The 20532-nt window shown below is 44.6% G+C and overlaps 1 protein-coding gene across 1 annotated transcript in view; it reads right to left on the bottom strand.

Moving 5' to 3' along the window:
• nol6 (nucleolar protein 6 (RNA-associated)) overlaps nucleotides 1-20532 on the bottom strand; it is a 144740-nt gene that overhangs the window by 97640 nt on the left and 26568 nt on the right. Inside the window, 3 exon segments of the mRNA XM_072497229.1 lie at nucleotides 6433-6567; nucleotides 10333-10501; nucleotides 12589-12768. Coding sequence (XP_072353330.1) covers nucleotides 6433-6567; nucleotides 10333-10501; nucleotides 12589-12768 — 484 coding nt within the window.

Below are 20532 nucleotides of genomic sequence, written 5' to 3'. Positions count from 1 at the left end.
GACAGAGACTGAGAGAAAGACAGATACAGAGAGGCAGACAGAGAGAGAGAGAGAGAGAGAGAGAGAGAGAGAGAGAGAGACAGAGAGAGACAGAGAAAGACAGAGAAAGACAGAGAAAAGACAGAGAAAGACAGAGACTGAGAGAAAGACAGATACAGAGAGGCAGGCAGAGAGAGAGAGAGAGGACAGAGAGAGACTGCGACAGAGTGAAGAAGGCAGTTCACGCCAGCTTCTAAAGGACAATTAGTGGGCAATAAATGCTGCCCTAGTCAATGACGCCCACATCGCATAAATTAATAGAAAAGGGGAGTTAGGGATGGCGCGGTAACACAGTGGTTAGCCTGTTGCTTCACAGCGCCAGAGACCTTGGTTCGATTCCCGGCTTGGGTGACGATCTGTGAGGAGTCTGCTCATTCTCCCTGTGACTGCGTGGGTTTCCTCCCACAAGTCCTGAAAGACGTGCTAGTTAGGTGAATTGGACATTCTGAATTCTCCCTCAGTGTACCCGAACAGGCACCAGAGTTTGGCAACTGGGGGGATTTTCACAGGACCTTGATTACAGTCTTAACGTAAGCCTACTTGTGACACTAATAAATGATCATTTATCATTTTACAAATATGGATCACAACAGTAAAAGCACCACAAAATGATTAATTCACATGGGTTACAGGGTCCAGAGGGGGTTTCCTTAATGGAGAAGTTTGTTTCAGAGAAGTCATTGGCTAGAGACAGCAGCATGAAAGTCCTTTAAATCAAATGACGATATAGCACGATGCGGTTTCTATACGTAGGCGGCTTGGCAGGCAATGGCTGGATGCTTTTAAAAAACAGTCTTTGAGGAATGAGAGATGATAACCGACTGCTTGGTCTTGCCCTTTTCAGGTTGGAGGCAACCAGCAGACTGCTGTCTGCATGTTTCTCAGTTCTCAACTGAATATAGGGATTTCAAAATGGTCAGTCAGGTCATGTGACTTCCTTCCATCACAATGATTTCAATGGGGCTGTTTTATAGTTTTATAATATCCCAGTCATTAATCTCTGAAAGAGTCACCATCCATGTTGAGGATCTTGTTTCAGGGTGTCATTGTCTGGGATGACCCCATGACTTCGCTGGAGGGGTAAGCTTATAAGGATGTAAATGGCATCCATTTTCCCCTCAATTTCCGACTTTTGAAAAGGCCGTGGAAAGCACCAGGTGTGAGATGGGTCTGTTAACACCTCTACAGGAAAAAGCCGTTTCCATCTCTGCATGTACCCTGGTTTCATGATTATAAAGTCCTTTCAATGATGTGTGAGATTCCACAAGGGTAAAAGGAGAACTCTGGTTTGAAGTTTCCAGGATAGGTGGTGAATCCTGTGAGTCACGTGACCTGTAGCGGCAATCGCTTGATTCAGAAAAGTCCATTTTAAAATAGCAAAAAAATTTGATGTACACAAATTTGATTTCTTTCATCTATTATTGACATATCACAAAGGTAAAATTATAAATCATCCAAGAAGAAAGTCTTCATACTATTACTCAATCATAGCAGATATTTTTTCACACCTCACTCCCTGCAATTTTCTTTTCCTCCTGCAGTTCATGCTGTGGTCAGTTCTATGGATACATGACACTTTTCAAATGTTTTGGCTCACCGGTCAGTCTTCATTTGCAAGTCATAACTACAAACATTAGCAGGCTCTTTAAGTTCTGAGGGCATTACAGCCAAGCCTGACCCAGTCTCCAACGTGTCCATGCATATGTGTGCACCTCCTAGCCGAGTGAGCAATCGGAGCAGAGACTGGCTGATTTTAACCCAGTGACAATGAAGGAACAGTGATATCGTACCAAGTCAGGATGGTGTGTGGCTGATGACGAACTTGCAGGTGGTGGTGCTCCCATGTGACTGCTGCCCTAGTCCTTCTAGTAGCAGAGGTCATGGATTTGGAAAACCGTGTCGAAGGAGCCTTGGTGAGTTACTGCAGTGCACCTGGTCAATGATACAGACTGCTCCCACTGTGCGTCGGATGTGGAGGGAATGGATGGTGGGGGTGGTGGATGAGGCACCAAATGGGTTGCTTTGTCCTAGATCTTGTTGAGCTTCGAGTGTTATTGGAGCTCCAATCCTGCAGGTAGTTGACAAGCATTCCACCACATTCTTGACGTGCCTTGCAGATGGTTGACAGGCTTTGGGGAGTCAGGAGATGAGTTAATCTTAGAATTCCCAGCTTCTGGCCTGCTCCTGTAGCCACAGCAGTTCTATGGTGGCTTCAGTTCAGTTTATGGTCAAAGGTACCCCCAGGATGTTGATAATGTGGGATTCAACGATGGTAATGTCATTGAATGTCAAGAAGAGATGGTTGGATTCTCTCTTGTTGGAGAGGGTCATTGCCTGGAAAATTATGTGGCGTGAGTGTTACTTGTTCATCACCCCCAAGCCTGAACGTTGTCTAGGCCTTGCTACTGGTGGCGGATGGCACTGGAAGCCCTTTTTTTTCTCCCGAGCACACACAGTGGCAGTGCTCCTCACAAGACAGGCCTTAACCTATGATTGATCCCTACTTACCATTTTCACCAAATAAATGTCATACAAAGTAAATATCGAAGCCTCTCATTTCTCTCAAGGTCCACTAGTCTCCTGTGAGATGATGAGTTATGTGGGGCCCAGGTGTCTTGGGAGAATTTCTCTGAATGACCTCAGCTAACTTAATTGGCTTCCCAAAGCTGCCAAGTGGGCTTCCGTCAATACAAGTGCCTCTTGGAAAATTACTAAGAGGCAGGAGCACTGAGGAGCCTCGGACATTTCTTTGCAATTTTCTCAGCAAACCCACCACCAGGGACTGGAAACCCTGCCAAATACGCTTTGAGTCGTATTTACCTTACTTCCCAACATTTTGATAACTATAAATGTGTTTTTTTTTCTGTGTTGCAAAAGATCACTGATTCTTTTGGTGGCATTTTAGAGGATGACCTGTTTCTACACGGGTGCAATGGATTCAGACATGTCTGATAAGTCCAATGCTCGCTCTGCAGACTGTCACGTAGAGAGCAGATGGTGCTTGAAGGATTGTTTGGAGGAAGGTGCGCTCCCTCCATTGCCCCAACGGTTCTTCTACACATTCCCAACAAAGTCTCTTGATGCGTTCGGTGCCTTCCTGAATGAACCTTCTCCATTTTGGCACAATTTGCCCTCTTCAGGGCCACGTTTAAGGACATCCTAAAGTGATACTGCTCTCCTGCTGGGAGTTTGCTGCCGCAAGCAGGTTCCGAGTGGAGCAAGACCTTTAGGAGTCTGGTGTCAGGCAGATGAACAACAAGTGCCATCCAACGAAGCTGGCTTTGATCAATTATCACATCAATGCTGAGCAAGTTGGCTTGGGAGGGATCCTGCTGTTGGGAGTGTCTTTCTTGCCACAGGATTTGGAGGATCATTCAAAGGCACCACTGGTGGTATTTCCCCAGTGCTCTGAGGCACCTGCCGTAAATTGTCCAAGTCTCCGAAGAATTTAAGACTGTGGGTATCTCTGCTGCTGGGTAAACCATGACCTTAGTCTTGGGTTTGAGATCCTGGTCCTCAAAATGTGCTTTTCCTCAATCAGCCACAGGCTGAGCTGGCCCAACTCCCAATATATGGGAAATGGTTCACATTTTCCAGGATCTCACCGTTGATCTGAATCAAGCAGGGGGCGCAGGATTTTGCTGCGGGAGCTAGTTGGGAGAGGACCGTAGGTTTCCAGATGTTTAGTGAATGGTCCATTTTCTCATATGGTTCGTAGGAGGACTCAACACAGACCTAGAGCTCAGCTTCAGAGTGAGAATCATCTGCATCTGAAGCTCTATGACGGAGGTTGGATTGATTTTGTTTTGAACTGGAGGTGGCTTAGGTTGAACAGTCTTTTCTCTAAATTATCTCCACACTTGTGGCTAGTTTGCTGGAAGTGAGGTGCAGGACTGCAGGTGAGAAAAATGGAGGGGAGAGTTGGTGCAATGACAGACTTGTTTGACCCCAGTTTTCACCGAGATAAGGTCCGTGGTGATTCCACTGGTGCAGATCATAGCTTGCATGTCATTGTGGAGTTGGCAGGGAGGGTGGTGAGAAATTTAAGAGAGCAGCCAAATTAGAGGAGAATACTCCGCAAACCTTCAGGGTTGATAAAGTTGAAGACTTTCGGGAGGCCATGTACACCAATTGGTGCTGCTCCTTGCAACAAATTGCACATGATTAAATAACAAGGTGTTGCGGAGTTGAGTCTCACACGGAAAACCAGTTTCAGAGCCGAAGCACCTCTGAAGGTCAATAGAATATTAAATACAGTGATTGCTCTCAGAATTCAAGTTGTACAGTGCCAGTGGGTAGCACGGCATGAGTCACTTTATGTGGTTAACAGAGCAGATTTCAGTAATTCCGGCTACTGTTGTGCGACAGCCTCGCTGGAACAACCAGCGAATGAACATTGCAGCCTATGATAAAAATAGAAAGATCTGAGGTACTCTGAAAGATTAGCTGAGGGCAAGAACATTAAGACAGCAATGCTTCAGGCTTTGTAAACATGCTCAGCCACTTAGATAGTCTTCAAAAGCAGTCAGGATAATGCCTAGTCTAAAACAAGACAGGCAGGGCAGGAGCACTGTCTGCATCAACATTTTTCCTTTACAGTCGCCAGAGGAAAAACATAAAATAAAAACAAAGTACTGTGGATGCTGGAAATCGGATGTAAAAACAGAACACACTGGAAAAAGTCAGCAGGTCTGGCAGCATCTGTGGAGCAAGAGAAACAGAGTTCATGATTCGAGTCGAAAGCTTTGAGTTTCAGAGTTCTGACTGAGAGTCATACAAACTCAAAAAGTTAAACTCTGTTCCTCTCCATAAATGCTGCCAGACCTGCTGAGATTTTCCTGCATTTTCTGTTTATATTTTATATTATATTAAAGGAGGTGGCATGGTGGAGTAGTGGTCAGCAGGAGTTCCTCAGGGTAATCCGAGGCCCAACCATCTTCAGCTGCTTCACCAATGACCTCCCTTCCCTCAGAAGTGGGGATGTTTGTGGATTACTGCGCAGTGTACAGCACCATTCGCAACTCCTCAGATAATGAAGCAGTCCTTGTCCAAATGCAGCAAGACCTGGACATTATCCAGACTTGGGCTGGCAAGTGGCAAGTTACATTCGCACCAGACAAGTGGCAGGCAATGACCATCTCCCACGAGAGAGGATCTAACCATTGCCCCTTGACATTCAATGGCATTACATTCACTGAATGCCCTCCCCAATCAACATCTGGGGTTTAGAAACGGAACTGGACTAACCATATTAATACTGTGGCTACCAGGGCAGGTCAAAGGCTAGGAATCCTACGGCGAGTAACTCACCTCCTGACCCCCAATGGGGTCCATCCAGGCAAGTGGAGAATATTCTATTACACTCCTGACTTGAGCCTTGTAGATGGTGAACATCGGCACTTTTATGAAACCTACATCTGCCCACGGTTTCAATATTGCTTTTATACCTGGGAAGCTTGTCAAACCCCTTGCACACAGGATATCAGAAAACACAAGCACAAAGATTTACAGGGGAGATTTTCACTCCATGGTGGTTTTGTGGTGTGCAATCTTCCTCTCATGCTTAGAATCTTTTTTCTTTTATCTAATAATTCTGTGGTCATGTACATCATTAAAAAAACACACAGCTTTACAGATTTCTTCTTCCTCCCCCTCTCCCCCCAAACTATGTGCAATCAAGAAGCAACATACTAACTCTCCTCTTTCCCCCCCCTCCGCCACTACAACACCTCACCACCGCCATCCCCACCCCCCAGGTATCAAATCCATGCAGCTCAATACCTACAGCTTTTAAAACTCAAACTTGATACCGTAGTGATCTGTATATATGTAAAGGGTTAACATACATAAGCAAGTGCTTAACCACTAGATGGCAGCACCAGATACAGGTATAAAAGATAAACTCAGAGAGAGTTCCTGCCTCTTCGTGGTCGGAGTGACTAGTGAACAGAGTTAGAGAGAGATAACTTAGTGTGCAGGTGCAGTTAATCATTATTATATATATATATATATAATCTTGTTAATCTAATCTACAGTTATAGTTATTGAAGAGTGAGCAAATTCATAGTTATCATCATTACTCAATAAACAGTATTTGCTTTATTTGAAGACTTTGAGTGTTACTGAACATCACGCGTACGACCATTCTGGCAGAAAGTAAATGAGTAACAAGATATTACACAATGTAATATAACAGATACCACTTGATCACTTGTGTCTATTTATCTCCCCTACTCATTACCTGTGGTGACATTCTGCACTGGCCTGCTCAATCACATCAGCTTTCTAGCATCAATAAAATAACATCTGGGAGCCAAAAGTCTATCTCCAGCATATGATTCCATAATACACGACAGCAAAAAAGAAATAAAGACACTTGGTTGCAGCACGAACCTTCTGGGGCAGATCCTTGCTCCATAAACCAGGATACACGGACGTTGTTTTTGCTTGGATGAAAACGACTGAACTTGAAGAAAGAAGCGGGAGCACACGGATGAAGCCTTATGGTTACCAATTTCACATCGTCACCTAGGAGGAGAGGATAAGTGCTGTCAAAATATATGTCAGCAGACTCAACTGCTGCCTTTTTTATCCTGTAAAAAAAGGGGGGGGGGAAAGAGAGTGAAGGGGAGGGTCTGAAATTTGGGAAAATTCATGCAATTGGCCAAAACCAACACAAAAGATCGTAACATTTTAAACATAAATTAGCATTCAGCACAAATAAGAGTTTCCAGCATCATTCGTGCTAGTTTGAAAAAAAGAAACATTGGGCTAGAATCTGGCCTGGCTACGCACTAAAATCAGAATGCACAAAATTACCGCTCTTAAATAGATTATGGAACATTTTTGGAGCAATATTTTTTAACATTACATTCCTAAATATTTACCAATTGCACTGGTGCACAGCATATTAGGTGTTTGGCAAAATGCAAAGAAGTGAACTGAAATGGGAGAGAAAGCTCTTCTCCAAATTAATGTAACTTTGGACACAATTGGTGCCGAGACCATCAATTACTGTACATCTGAAATAGAAATTACATTCTGGACATTTTCACTCCCTTTCCAGACCATTTAGTTATTGGCAATAAAAGGATAAGACAACAGTGTGATGCAATGTTTAGGAAATAAAATGAAAGTCACCACAGTCCCAGAGGTCCATTGGCTGCTCGTGCCCCCCTTGGGTGACTGGTGGTGATTCAATCAGAGAACACACAAGTAACTAAAGCATGAACATATTTATACTATTTATTGTAAAGGGAATAGATATAAAAGTAGGGTGCAGGTTAGATGGGGTTACGCTGTAATGGGGATAGGGCAGGGGAGTGGGGTAGGGTTCTCTTTCAGAGGGTCGGTGCAGACCCGATGGGCCAGATGACATCCTTCTGCTCTGTAGGGATTCTATGCTTCTATGGGATGTTTTACTGTAACAGTACAGGGCCTTGGTGAGACCACATCTGGAAAATTGGTCTCCTTATTTGAAAAATATGCATAATTGTGTTAGAAGCAGTTCAGAGAAGGTATATTTAACTCATTCCTGGGATGAAGGGCTTTATCTTATGAAGAAACGTTGAACAGGTTGTGCCCATAACCATGAGAGGTCAGAGGAATACCGGTGATCTTATTGAAAAAATAAGATCCTGAGGGGACTTGATAGTATGGATACCGAGAGGATGTTTCCACTTGTGGGATTAGAACTGGGGGACACAATTTTTAAAAATTTATTTATGGGATGTGGGCTAGGCCATCATTTATTACCCATCCCCAGCTGCCCTTCAGAAGGTGGTGGTGAACGGCCTTCTTGAATTACTGGAGACTCTGTGGTCTAGGCACATCCCCAGTGCTGTTTGGGAGGGAATTACAGGATTTTAATCCAGCAACAGTGAAGGAACGGTGATATATTTAATTATATAATGATATACAATTTAAGAATAAGAGGTTTCCTGATTAAGACAGGGGAAGTGAATTATTTTTCTCTCGGAGTCGTTAGTCTGTGGAATTATCTTCCCAAAAAGCAGTGCTGGCTGGGCAATTGAATTTTTTCAAGGCAGAGTTCGATAGATTTTTGATAAAGAATAGGTTTTTGAAAGGGCAACTAAACCAAACTTGCACATAAATAGCACCATTCATGATCTCAACATATCCAAAATGCTTCTCAGCAGTACTTTTGTGACGTAATCATGGGTAGAATATAGAGAAGCATAGCAGACAAATTGCAGACTGCAAGGTCGCTCATGTGACCAGACAATTTGCCACAACAGTGCTGGTTGAGGGATAAATCCTGGCCAAGGCATCAGAATACCTTCTGCTCTTTTTGAACAGTGCCAAGAGACACCCACATTAAAGGAATTTTATAAATGCAAGGTTTTTGTTGTTGTTTGTCACGAATGAATTGAAGTGTCGTCACTTATTTTTTAGGCAAATGGAGCATTCAATGTGCATAAAACAAGGCACCACAAAGAACATGGGGAGATTAATAACTAGTTAATTTGCTTTTTATGAGAATAGAAAAGTGATAAATGTTGGGTATACACACCAGGGTAACTCCCTGGTCATGGGAAATTTATGCCACAGCTCTGATGTCACCAGAAGCTTTAATTGCTGCCAATAACTTGCTTTTAACACTTCCTTCATCTTGGCTCAGTTCTAACACTTTCTCCTCGAGTTCAAAAAGGTGCGGGTTCAATAGCAAAATACTGGAAATCTAGATAGAAAGAGACAGAATGCTGGCAATGCTCAGCCGAGCTGGCAGCATTTGTGGAGAGAAAAACAAAGTTAAAGCTTCAGGTCGATGACCTTTGGTCAGGGAGTTTCAACAAAAAGGTCATCAATCTGAGACATGCTGTTCTCTCTCCACAGTTGCTGCCTGGCCTGAATATTTCCAACATTTTCGGTTTTAATTTCAGTTGTGGGTTAAAAGCCTTACCCCAAAGGTTTGATCATAATCCCGGCTGACACTTCAGTATAGCAGTGATGGGACTGTTTTACTGTGCGAGATGCTATCTTCCAAATAACACATGAAACCAAATCTGCCCCGCAGGTGTTACCAGTGCCCCAGTGTGTCACTACTGTTGTTCTGATGAAGGATTTACAACTGAAGCATTAACTTGTCTAGTTTTAGCACGGCTGCCCATGGGCAGCACGGTAGCACAAGTGGATAGCACTGTGGCTTCACAGCGCCAGGGTCCCAGGTTCGATTCCCGCTGGGTCACTGTGCACGTTCTCCCCGTGTCTGCGTGGATTTCCTCCGGGTGCTCCGGTTTCCTCCCACAGTCCAAAGACGTGCAGGTTCGGTGGATTGGCCATGATAAATTGCCCTTAGTGACCAAAAAGGTTAGGAGGCGTTATTGGGTTACTGGGATAGGGTGGAAGTGAGGGCTTAAGTGGGCCGGTGCAGACACGATGGGCCGAATGGCCTCCTTCGGCACTGTATGTTGTATGTTCTGCCGACAGATCTATTGTACAGTTCCAGTACTTTCTGCTTCAGAACCCGATTTTCAGTTTTTTACGTTTTGTTCACATTATTATTCAGGAACTCCGTCAAAGGTGCTTTCAAGTAGATGCCTTTTGATTGCAGGACTCCGATGTTCACCACAATCAAATGTGGCCAACACTGCTTTAAAGTTCACACATGAGAAATGGGCACTTAAAATAGAAAGGAGATGGGGAAAAAAAGAACTTGCAAACATTTGCCACTCAACACGCCAGTTAGCATTTCCCAGCCTATGAACTACTTTTGAAAAATATAATCACTATGGTTTAAAAGCACAATACTGACGCGCTACTGGAAGCAATGAAACCGTACAAAATAATGGAGAAAAATAATAGCTCAGAGAAATATAAATCTGTATTAATATAATTAACCGCAGTTCTTAATCCACCAAAAAATTCTACCCAGTAATGAGAATTATTACTGTAGATAATAATGTAGATGCTGTGAAGTGCCACTTGAAGATATGGATTGTCCTCCACCCCATAGCTACAGTTAAACTCTCAAAATATGCTATAATAATCAAGTCACAACTGTCAACTCAATTTATCACCAAACATATTTCACTTCCAAATTTGTTTCCATATATTCAGCCGAGATGTTTTTGTTGTGATATATGCACTTAACCCCAGCCTAAATACTTTTTTTTAGTCTCACAAAGGCAAGCCAACCAATCACATGTTAAATTTTGCAAGAAAGGTCACATTAAACTTTAATATGGCAATATGTTAACTGGCCATTTACAAAATTCGGCTTTAGCATAACTTAACAATTACTTAATTGCAACTTTTACTTTTTAAACAGACCTTGTGGAGACAGATACAGGATTGGTTTTAAGTGGTTGCTATTGAAGTAGCCAAACTTTACGCATCCAAAGATCTTGTTCTTAGACAAATGACAGGCAATGTGAGCCAGGTAGAGAGCACGCTTCCTGAGGTAGCGCTGGTTAAGGTTGTCTTTCGCTTGGAGGATTTCCTGAAATTAGAAAGTTCAGAGTCAACTTGGGAAGTATCCCATCCCTCAGATTTCAAATAAGTCAGTCCTTTTCCCCATTTTCTCTTTCTGAACTTTGCTCCACCACATCAAATGTACCTGTCGTGGTTGAAATAGCAGAATTTCCATAGCAATTTGTAAAGAAACTCAATGTCAGTCCTTAGGCCACAGGATATATTTTTTGGTGTCAGGTGCAAGTTACTCTTCAGCAGTTTACTATTTCATTCCCACTGATAACTGTCCAGGTTAAACTTCCTCAGGGATATTGAAATGTGACAGACAGTTGAGGCCAAGTCTGGAACTTCAGTCCTCCAATTTGAGTTCCAATGTCTTGTCACTGCACAAGATGCATACCCTCATTGTGAAATGCAATTTAAAAACTTATTTTGCAACCTGGAAACATGCACTTATCTTGTTGTATTGCATTCCCCCAGTAAAACAAATCCTTTTCAATATCTCGTTTCGCAGGAGGTGCCCCAAAATGGCAAGATTAGGTTCAATTCCCTCAGTCGGATGGATCGTGCTATTAAGGCACACAATCATTTGCTGCTGCTTCCTTTTTTCCCCCAGCTAATTCCTTATGCAGCCCGAATTTCACCTTCAATAGCCACTCCCTTGCCAGAGGTGGGACCTTTCACGTGGGGTAATCACTTCAGGAAGGACAGAGTTTGCAGTGACTGATGGCATTTCTCTCAAAGCCACAATTTTAAGACTCAAACAATCTATTGATGTATCTTAACATGCTGGAACTCAAATCGCCTCCAGGTCCACTGAGCGAAAAGGGTCTTTTATCTAGAAACATGTTGGCCCACAAATCTGAATCTTGCAATGAGCTGGGAAAGTGACATGGTAAAACAAAAAAACAAGAGACTTTTAGAATAAGGTCTGAACCAAGTATCTATCTTGGAATATGGGACTGCTGCAGTTGAGAATTTTCTTGACTGATGAGATGCATCCAAGGGTACGATGGGAGGGTGGGAGTGGAAATTGCAGAGGCACTGGTGATAATCTTCCAGTCTTCCTTAGACACAGGGGTGGTACCAGAGGTCTGGAGAATTGTGAATGTTATACCCTTTGTTCAAAAAAAGGTGGAAGAATCAAACCGACAGTTTGACTTCAGTGGTAGGGAAACATCTGGAAGCGATAGTGTGGGACAAAATCAATAGTCACTTGGACCTACAGGGGACGTGCAGCAATTGAAAGGTCCCCTGTGGAACCAGGAGCCTCAGCAACAAAGCTCCCGTTGTCTATTAGGGAATTAATTCCCTCATGGTTCCCGGAGGTGAATACACCTGGGATGCCGCCAGTTATTGGTGTCGGACGTCATTAAATTCAACTTCATGAGACAAAAAGAAACGCTAACCTAGGATTTCTTAATAAGTTCAGTTTGAAGATCACTGAACATGGTGATGGTCAGCAGATACTGTACTGGAACAAATAAACTTGAGGGGATTTGACAGGATGGGTGCTGAGAAGATGTTTCCAGTTATGGGCAAGACGAGAACGTTATCCAGGAGACATGGGGATACAGTTTAAAAACAACAGGTTTCCCATTTAGGACGGAGATGTGGAAAAATCTTCTCTTTCTGGGGGTTGTCAGCCTGTGGAATCTACTCCCTTGGAAAGCAGTGGAGGCTGGGCCATTCAATATGTCCCAGGTTGAGTGAGATCGATTCCTGATTGACAAGGGAGTCGAGTGTTATGGGTGGGGAGACAGGAAAGTGGAGCTGAGGTCACATTCAGGTCAGCCATGATGACATCAAAATGGCAGAGCAGGCTCAAGGGGCTGAATGGGGTTTTTCTTATTCACTGGATAGGCCAGCACCTATTTCCCATGCCTAATTGCTCTCGGGAAGGTGGTGGTGAGCCGCCTTCTTGAACTGCTGCAGTCCATGTGCTACTCCCTCCTCTCATTCGTCTGCTGTTTTGTATTCATGATCAAATGAAATGCAAAGTAACCTTAAGAACAAAAAATGAATTGTGACGTGAGCAAATCCAACCCCCAACCCTTGCCCCCTCCCCCGCAACACCTGTGCCACCCCTCTCCCCCAACCCCTGAAGAAACTTACTGCTGGCATTGTAACAGCAACATCCACATTGATCTCTGGCTTGGCGCAAGTACCAAGTAAATAACTTCCGATAACTTTTACAGAGGCAGGACGTAGAAAGTAAAACTTCCCTTTGATATTGTATGGTATTTGAAGAAAAGGAACTTTCACACCTTTTGGAAGCCAAGATTGGTCTGTAACCTGTTGGAATACAAAACAGGATTACCAAAATGAACCTATTCTGAGACAAAATATCATTCGAATTCGATTGGATGTGTTTATTGTCATATGTACCAAGGTACAGTGAAAAGTATTGTTCTGCATGCAGCTCAGACAGATCATTACACACGAAACATAAAACACAATGTAAATACACAGACACAGGGGGCGTCATTCTCCGCCGGCGGGAGTCTCCGTTTTGCCGGCGCCCGGGGGTTTCCCGACGGCGTGGGGCTGCCCCACAATGGGAAACCCCATTGACCGGCCGGCGTTACGGAGACTCCCGTCGGCCGGTCGGCGCAGAAATGTGGCGGGGCAGGTAGGAGAATTTCGCCCAGGTATCGGGTGAAGCATACATGAGTGCAGTACTACTCAGTAGAGAAGATGTGTGAAGAGTCCATAAGAGGGTCGTTTAGGAGTCTGGTAACATTTATCTGACATGTATTAACAATGGTGATTGGTTATATTATTCCATTGGTATTGCACTTATAGATGATACTTTAAAGGTCACATTTTGTGACTCTCTAAATACAGTACAGCTTAGCTAACATTACATGATGGCCATATGGAGTAGAGGACCCTCCAGGTCAATCAACAGGTTATTGTGTGAAGACTTCAAATAACACCTATGTTGTACTCTCATGGAAGTGGAAGTGTAACTACAGGGCAAATATTTAAAAATACTTGTACCTGGCCAGTGATTGAACATCAATGAAAGCCTTGATCACATTTCCCTCTCAGCAAATTTAAGAAAATTGTACATGAAGAAGCTTGAATAGGACGAGAAATCCACACTCAGCCAACCTCTAACTTATCCTGGACCTGCTTTGTTTGTTTCTTTATAAATTTAGAGTATCCAATTATTTTTTTCCAATTAAGGGGCAATTTAGCATGGCCAATCCACCTATCCTGCACATCTTTGGGTTGTAGGGGTGAGACCCACGCAGACACGGGGAGAATGTGCAAACTCCAAACGGACAGTGACCCGGGGCTAGGATCAAACCCAGGTCCTGGGTTCACTGCGCCGTGAGGCAGCAGTGCTAACCACTGCACCAGCGTGTTGCCCTGGATCTCCTTTGTTAACCATGGATTTTCTCATGGAATCCCTCCCACAGGTATTGGGGAACCCCATTAATTCTCAATGTCCGCACGCACACACGCACCCCGCTCTCCCACACAAAACCCCTCTCTCCCCCGCACACTCACCACCCACACTTACCAACGAACATCCACTCTGGACCTGAAAAAGTTATTTTACATTCTCATTCCCTCAGAAGAAAATTAATGTAGCCAATCTTTCAATTTTTTTAATAAACATTTTCACTTTTGGATAGATGCTAAAGCAAGGCAATGTCTGCCAGCTCAGATAGAAAGAAAAGGTCTCAAAGCACTATTTCAAAGATCAGCAGTCTCCTCATAGAATCACAGAATTTACAGTGCAGGAGGCCATTCGGCCCATCGAGCCTGCACCGGCCCTTGCAAGCAGCACCCTACTTAAGCCCACGCCGCTACCTATCCCATCTAACCTTTCGGAAACTGAGGGGCAATTTAGCATGGTCAATCCACCTAACCTGCACATTTTTGGACTGTGGGAGGAAACCAGGGCACCCGGAGGAAACCCATGCAGACACAGGGAGAACGTGCAGACTCTGCACAGACAGTCTCCCGAGTCCGGAATTGAACTCGGGACCCTGGAGTTGTGAGGTAGCAGTGCTAACCACTGTGCCACCATGCAGCCCAATCAATATTGATCCCTCAATTAACATCACAAAGACAGATTAACTGGTCATTATCACATTGCTGCTTGTGGGAAAAGTACTGTACGGGCTGTAAAACGCTTTGAGATGCCCGATGGTTGTGAAAGCTTATATAAATGCAAATATTTATTTTTCTTTCTTGTGTCCAGTCTCTTTCCCTTAATCCCATCGGTTTTCCCAATCCTTGCATTCTGCACATGGTGTAAGTCTAGTCTACGTTTGCTGCTTTATACTTCTTGGCCTGGACTCTGGGCTGGACATAGAACATAGAAAAATACAGCACAGAACAGGCCCTTCGGCCCACGGTGTTGTGCCGAACCTTTGTCCTAGATTAATCATAGATTATCATTGAATTTACAGTGCAGAAGGAGGCCATTCGGCCCATCGAGTCTGCACCGGCTCTTGGAAAGAGCACCTTACCCAAAGTCAACACCTCCACCCAACACTCAGGGCAATTTTGGACACTAAGGGCAATTTATCATGGCCAATCCATCTAAACCTGCACATCTTTGGACTGTGGGAAGAAACCGGAGCACCCGGAGGAAACCCACGCAGACACAGGATGTGCAGACTCCGCACAGAGTGACCCAAGCCGGAATCGAACCTGGGACCCTGGAGCGGTGAAGCAATTGTGCTATCCACAATGCTATCGTGCTGCCCTTAAGAACAAATAAATCTACACTATATCATTTTACCGTAATCCATGTACCTATCCAATAGCTGCTTGAAGGTCCCTAATGTTTCCGACTCAACTACTTCCACAGGCAGTGCATTCCATGCCCCCACTACTCTCTGGGTAAAGAACCTACCTCTGACAGCCCCCCTATATCTTCCACCATTCACCTTAAATTTATGTCCCCTTGTAATGGTTTGTTCCACCCGGGGAAAAAGTCTCTGACTGTCTACTCTATCTATTCCCCTGATCATCTTATAAACCTCTATCAAGTCGCCCCTCATCCTTCTCCGCTCTAATGAGAAAAGGCCTAGCACCCTCAACCTTTCCTCGTAAGACCTACTCTCCATTCCAGGCAACATCCTGGTAAATTTCCTTTGCACCTTTTCCAAAGCTTCCACATCCTTCCTAAAATGAGGCGACCAGAACTGTACACAGTACTCCAAATGTGGCCTTACCAAAGTTTTGTACAGCTGCATTATCACCTCACGTCTCTTAAATTCAATCCCTCTGTTAATGAACGCTAGCAAACCTTCGGCCTTCTTCACAGCTCTATCCACTTGAATGACAACTTTCAAAGATGTATGAACGTAGACCCCAAGATCTCTCTGCTCCTCCACATTGCCAAGAACTCTACCGTTAACCCTGTATTCCGCATTCATATTTGTCCTTCCAAAATGGACAACCTCACACTTTTCAGGGTTAAACTCCATCTGCCACTTCTCAGCCCAGCTCTGCATCCTATCTATGTCTCTTTGCAGCCGACACCAGCCCTCCTCACTATCCACAACTCCACCAATCTTCGTATCGTCTGCAAATTTACTCCTTCAACTCCCTCATCCAAGTCATTAATGAAAATCACAAACAGCAGAGGACCCAGAACTGATCCCTGCGGTACACCACTGGTAACTGGGATCCAGGATGAATATTTGCCATCCACCACCACTCTCTGACTTCTATCGGTTAGCCAGTTCGTTATCCAACTGGCCAAATTTCGCACTATCCCATGCCTCCTTACTTTCTGCAGAAGCCTACCATGGGGAACCTTATCAAATGCCTTACTAAAATCCATGTACACTATATCCACTGCTTTACCTTCATCCACATGCTTGGTCACCTCCACAAAGAATTCAATAAGACTTGTAAGGCAAGACCTACCCCTCACAAATCCGTGCTGACTATCCCTAATCAAGCAGTGTCTTTCCAGATGCTCAGAAATCCTATCCTTCAGTACCCTTTCCATGACTTTGCCTACCACCAAAGTAAGACTAACTGGCCTGTAATTCCCAGGGTTATCCCTATTCCCTTTTTTTGAACAGGGGCACGACATTCGCCACTCTCCAATCCCCTGGTACTACCCCCGTTGACAGTGAGGACGAAAAGATCATTGCCAACGGCTCTGCAATTTCATCTCTTGCTTCCCATAGAATCCTTGGATATATCCCGTCAGGCCCGGGGGGACTTGTCTATCCTCAAGTTTTTCAAAATGCCCAACACATCTTCCTTCCTAACAAGTATTTCCTCGAGCTTACCAGTCTGTTTCACACTGTCCTCTCCAACAATATGGCCCCTCTCATTTGTAAATACAGAAGAAAAGTACTCGTTCAAGACGTCTCCTATCTCTACAGACTCAATACACAATCTCCCGCGACTGTCCTTGATCGGACCTACCCTCGCTCTAGTCATTCTCATATTTCTCACATATGTGTAAAAGGCCTTGGGGTTTTCCTTGATCCTACCCGCCAAAGATTGTTCATGCCCTCTCTTAGCTCTCCTAATCCCTTTCTTCAGTTCCCTCCTGGCTATCTTGTATCCCTCCAGTGCCCTGTCTGAACCTTGTTTCCTCAGCCTTACATAAGTCTCCTTTTTCCTCTTAACAAGACATTCAACCTCTCTTGTCAACCATGGTTCCCTCACTCGACCATCTCTTCCCTGCCTGACAGGGACATACATATCAAGGACACGTAGTACCTGTTCCTTGAACAAGTTCCACATTTCACTTGTGTCCTTCCCTGACAGCCTATGTTCCCAACTTACGCACTTCAATTCTTGTCTGACAACATTGTATTTACCCTTCCCCCAATTGTAAACCTTGCCCTGTTGCACGCACCTATCCCTCTTCATTACTAAAGTGAAAGTCACAGAATTGTGGTCACTATCTCCAAAATGCTCCCCCACTTTCAAACCTATCACTTGCCCTGGTTCATTACAAAGTACTAAATCCAATATTGCCCCTCCTCTGGTCGGACAATCTACATACTGTGTTAGAAAAGCTTCCTGGACACACTGCACAAACACCACCCCATCCAAACTATTTGATCTAAAGAGTTTCCACTCAATGTTTGGGAAGTTAAAGTCGCCCATGACTACTACCCTGTGACTTCTGCACCTTTCCAAAATCTGTTTCCCAATCTGTTCCTCCACATCTCTGTTACTATTGGGGGGCCTATAGAAAACTCCTAACAAGGTGGACTGCTCCTTTCCTATTTCTGACTTCAACCCATACTACCTCATTAGGGTGATACTCCTCGAACTGCCTTTCTGCAGCTGTTATACTATCTCTAAATAACAATGCCACCCCCCCACCTCTTTTACCACCCTCCCTAATCTTATTGAAACATCTATAACCAGGGACCTCCAACAACCATTTCTGCCCCTCTTCTATCCAGTGTAATGCTTCCACCAATCTCTCCCTACCTCCACGCACACACGCACACAGTCATCCCCAAATGGATGAGCACCGGAAACTGCAGCCCATCCGCCGTTTAAAAATCATTAAGCATCAGCCTAGCTGGTTAACAAACCAAGTCACCCCAATCATCATAGTATATTTGGCATATGCAGGTGGGCAGGCAGTCTATTTTTTTTTTATAAAAGGGTGGGAAGGCGGGTCTGATATCTTCCTGGGTTCCCTTTGCACATTGAGGGCACACCACCACTCCCCCAAAGATAGATACTTCCTTCCTACCCACCTGCTTTCCAAAACGCACCCCTCCACCCAAAGCTAGCCAAGCCCTTTCCACCTAATACCCCAAGGCTTGCCTCCCTCCAGAATTAACGGACCTTCCTGGGGCCGCTGGCAGTGCCAGCAGCACCCACTACTGTGCTCTCGGTGCTGCCAGGACCGCTGGAGCAATCTGATTGGCCCACAGTTCCCGAGGGCAGGACATCCTCCCCAACAAGGGGTGGGGTGTCCCACCGTTACATAATTCAGCACATCCCGTTACGGCTGCAGTGCGGGATTGCATGAAACGAGTCGGCTTCCACCTGAGTTTGCTTTGAGGGAAGGAGGTGGGGGAGCCATCCGTTCTCCATAAAATGCAGCCCTGTTAGACTCAATGAGGATTCTCCAATCTGATTGAATGAAGAACTTCCTTGTTTCTTACCCTATCTCCTGATACCACAGATTCCCCGTAAGGGGCATTGCTGCAAAGGAACAGTTGCCTGATGGGAGTAGGTCTCCACTCTAAAGCCAGTCAAATATTTGTCATCAGCCATCAGCGAGGTTGAGGCAAATGCCGATCCTTCATCACTAACCCAAGATCAAAATGATTCTGATGAAAATTGCCTGGATTGTAAACGGAGATGACCACCGATCAACCAGATTTCAAACAGTCTATTTCATCTACCATTATGTCAGTTCCAATTGGGGCAGGCTCAATGGAGCGGCCATAATTGTTTAAATCGCAAAGGAAACCTTTGCCAATTTTCTGTTCCAAATTGTTGAATTAAAACAGATGCTATTGTGTTTGACATATCCTGTTCTCTGCCAGTTTAACACTGCAGTGCTTGGAGTTTGAGATGACCATCTGTTTGTGTTTTTTTTTTAAAGCAATATTCAAACATATTTCATCTTGAACCACATTATTAAAAGGTCACATATGGCAAATATCCAGCAATCCAAACAGATGGTCTCTTAGCAGGACCCCAGGAGTCTAGTGATAATTCAAATCTCAGATCCATCATTGGACAATTTCTACACAAGCAGCTTTTTGCCATTTTACATTTAAGTACATTGGTCAAATTCTAAATCCAAACCTCCCCACGCCACCCGACTAAAAGACTTGATTGACAAAATGGCTGCCAATCTTCTCTCTTTTCACTCCAAAGAATTTAACTGCCAGTGTGCCACTTATTTGATATCTTTTCCTCGAAATGAAGAGTTCCAGAAGAACAGGCGAGATTAGTGTTGAATTTGCGATAAGTAGAACGCATAGACGATAGTAGAACTTACGAACAAGGTTTATTTCAATACAATTCTAATACTCCTCCACAACCTAAGGGTCTTCTTTCCATATCTGCACCTAGACCGGGTTTTTTATATACAGCTGGAGCTCTTCTTGTAGAGGGGAAGCCTCACCCCTTAAAGGGGCAGCCCCACCCTCTTAAAGGGGAAGTTCACATTCCGGGGAGGTCGTGGGAAATTGTATTGTCCTGATCCCAGGACCTCCATTGGGGTTACAACAATCCGAGACTGTGAAATATAGGCTCGTCAAAATGAACACCCAGCCAACAAAAGATATGCCAGACAGGAGAGGGAATTAACACCCCCTATACTTTTACATACAGCAAAACAAATCCAAGGCACAATAGTCACAGCACTTTTATAACCCATGCTGTCAAGTTCTTAATGTCAGAAGCAGGCAGTTAGTGAAACAGATAGTCACATCTTGTTTTATTTTGGGGCCAGCATCTGGTTATGAGAAGCAAAGAAGGAAAACAAATTGGAGAACTAAATTTCTAATCAATTATTTCTCATAATTTTAAATTGATCCCCCACTCCCAATATTATACAAACATATGAATTAGGAGCAGGAGCAGGGCCCTCCAGCCTGCAAGATCATGGTCAACTTAATTGGAACCTCAGCTCACCTGCCTACTCCCGATAACCTTTCACCCCCTTAACCTTTCACCCCCTTGCTTATCTAGAATCTATCTAACCCTGCCTAAAAATATTCAGAGCGTGATATAACAGGTAAGGGAGGAGGGAGATAGTCATGTTTTGGGAGCATTTAGCGGGGTGTTTCTTCATTGAGCCTCCCCCCTCATAAGGGCAGGGCACCTCTGGGCCCGATCCTTGGCAGTGTCAAACTGGCACCTGGACACTGCCAGCCTGGCACTCTGGCAGTGCCCTCCTAGCCTGGTGATGCCAGGGTGGTACTGTCAGGGTGCCTGGGTGGTAGCGGGAGTGCCAGGTTACCACCCTGCCCAGAGACCCGGGGCCTCCAATGGCCTGGGAGACCCTGGCACTCTGGCAGTGCCCTCCCAGCCTGGTGATGCCAGGGTGGCACTGCCAAGGTACCTCAGTGGTAGCGG

This window comes from Scyliorhinus torazame, chromosome 3, assembly GCF_047496885.1.
Source record: "Scyliorhinus torazame isolate Kashiwa2021f chromosome 3, sScyTor2.1, whole genome shotgun sequence".
NCBI classification, from domain to species: domain Eukaryota; kingdom Metazoa; phylum Chordata; class Chondrichthyes; order Carcharhiniformes; family Scyliorhinidae; genus Scyliorhinus; species Scyliorhinus torazame.
This window is presented reverse-complemented; position numbering and strand designations above follow the sequence as displayed.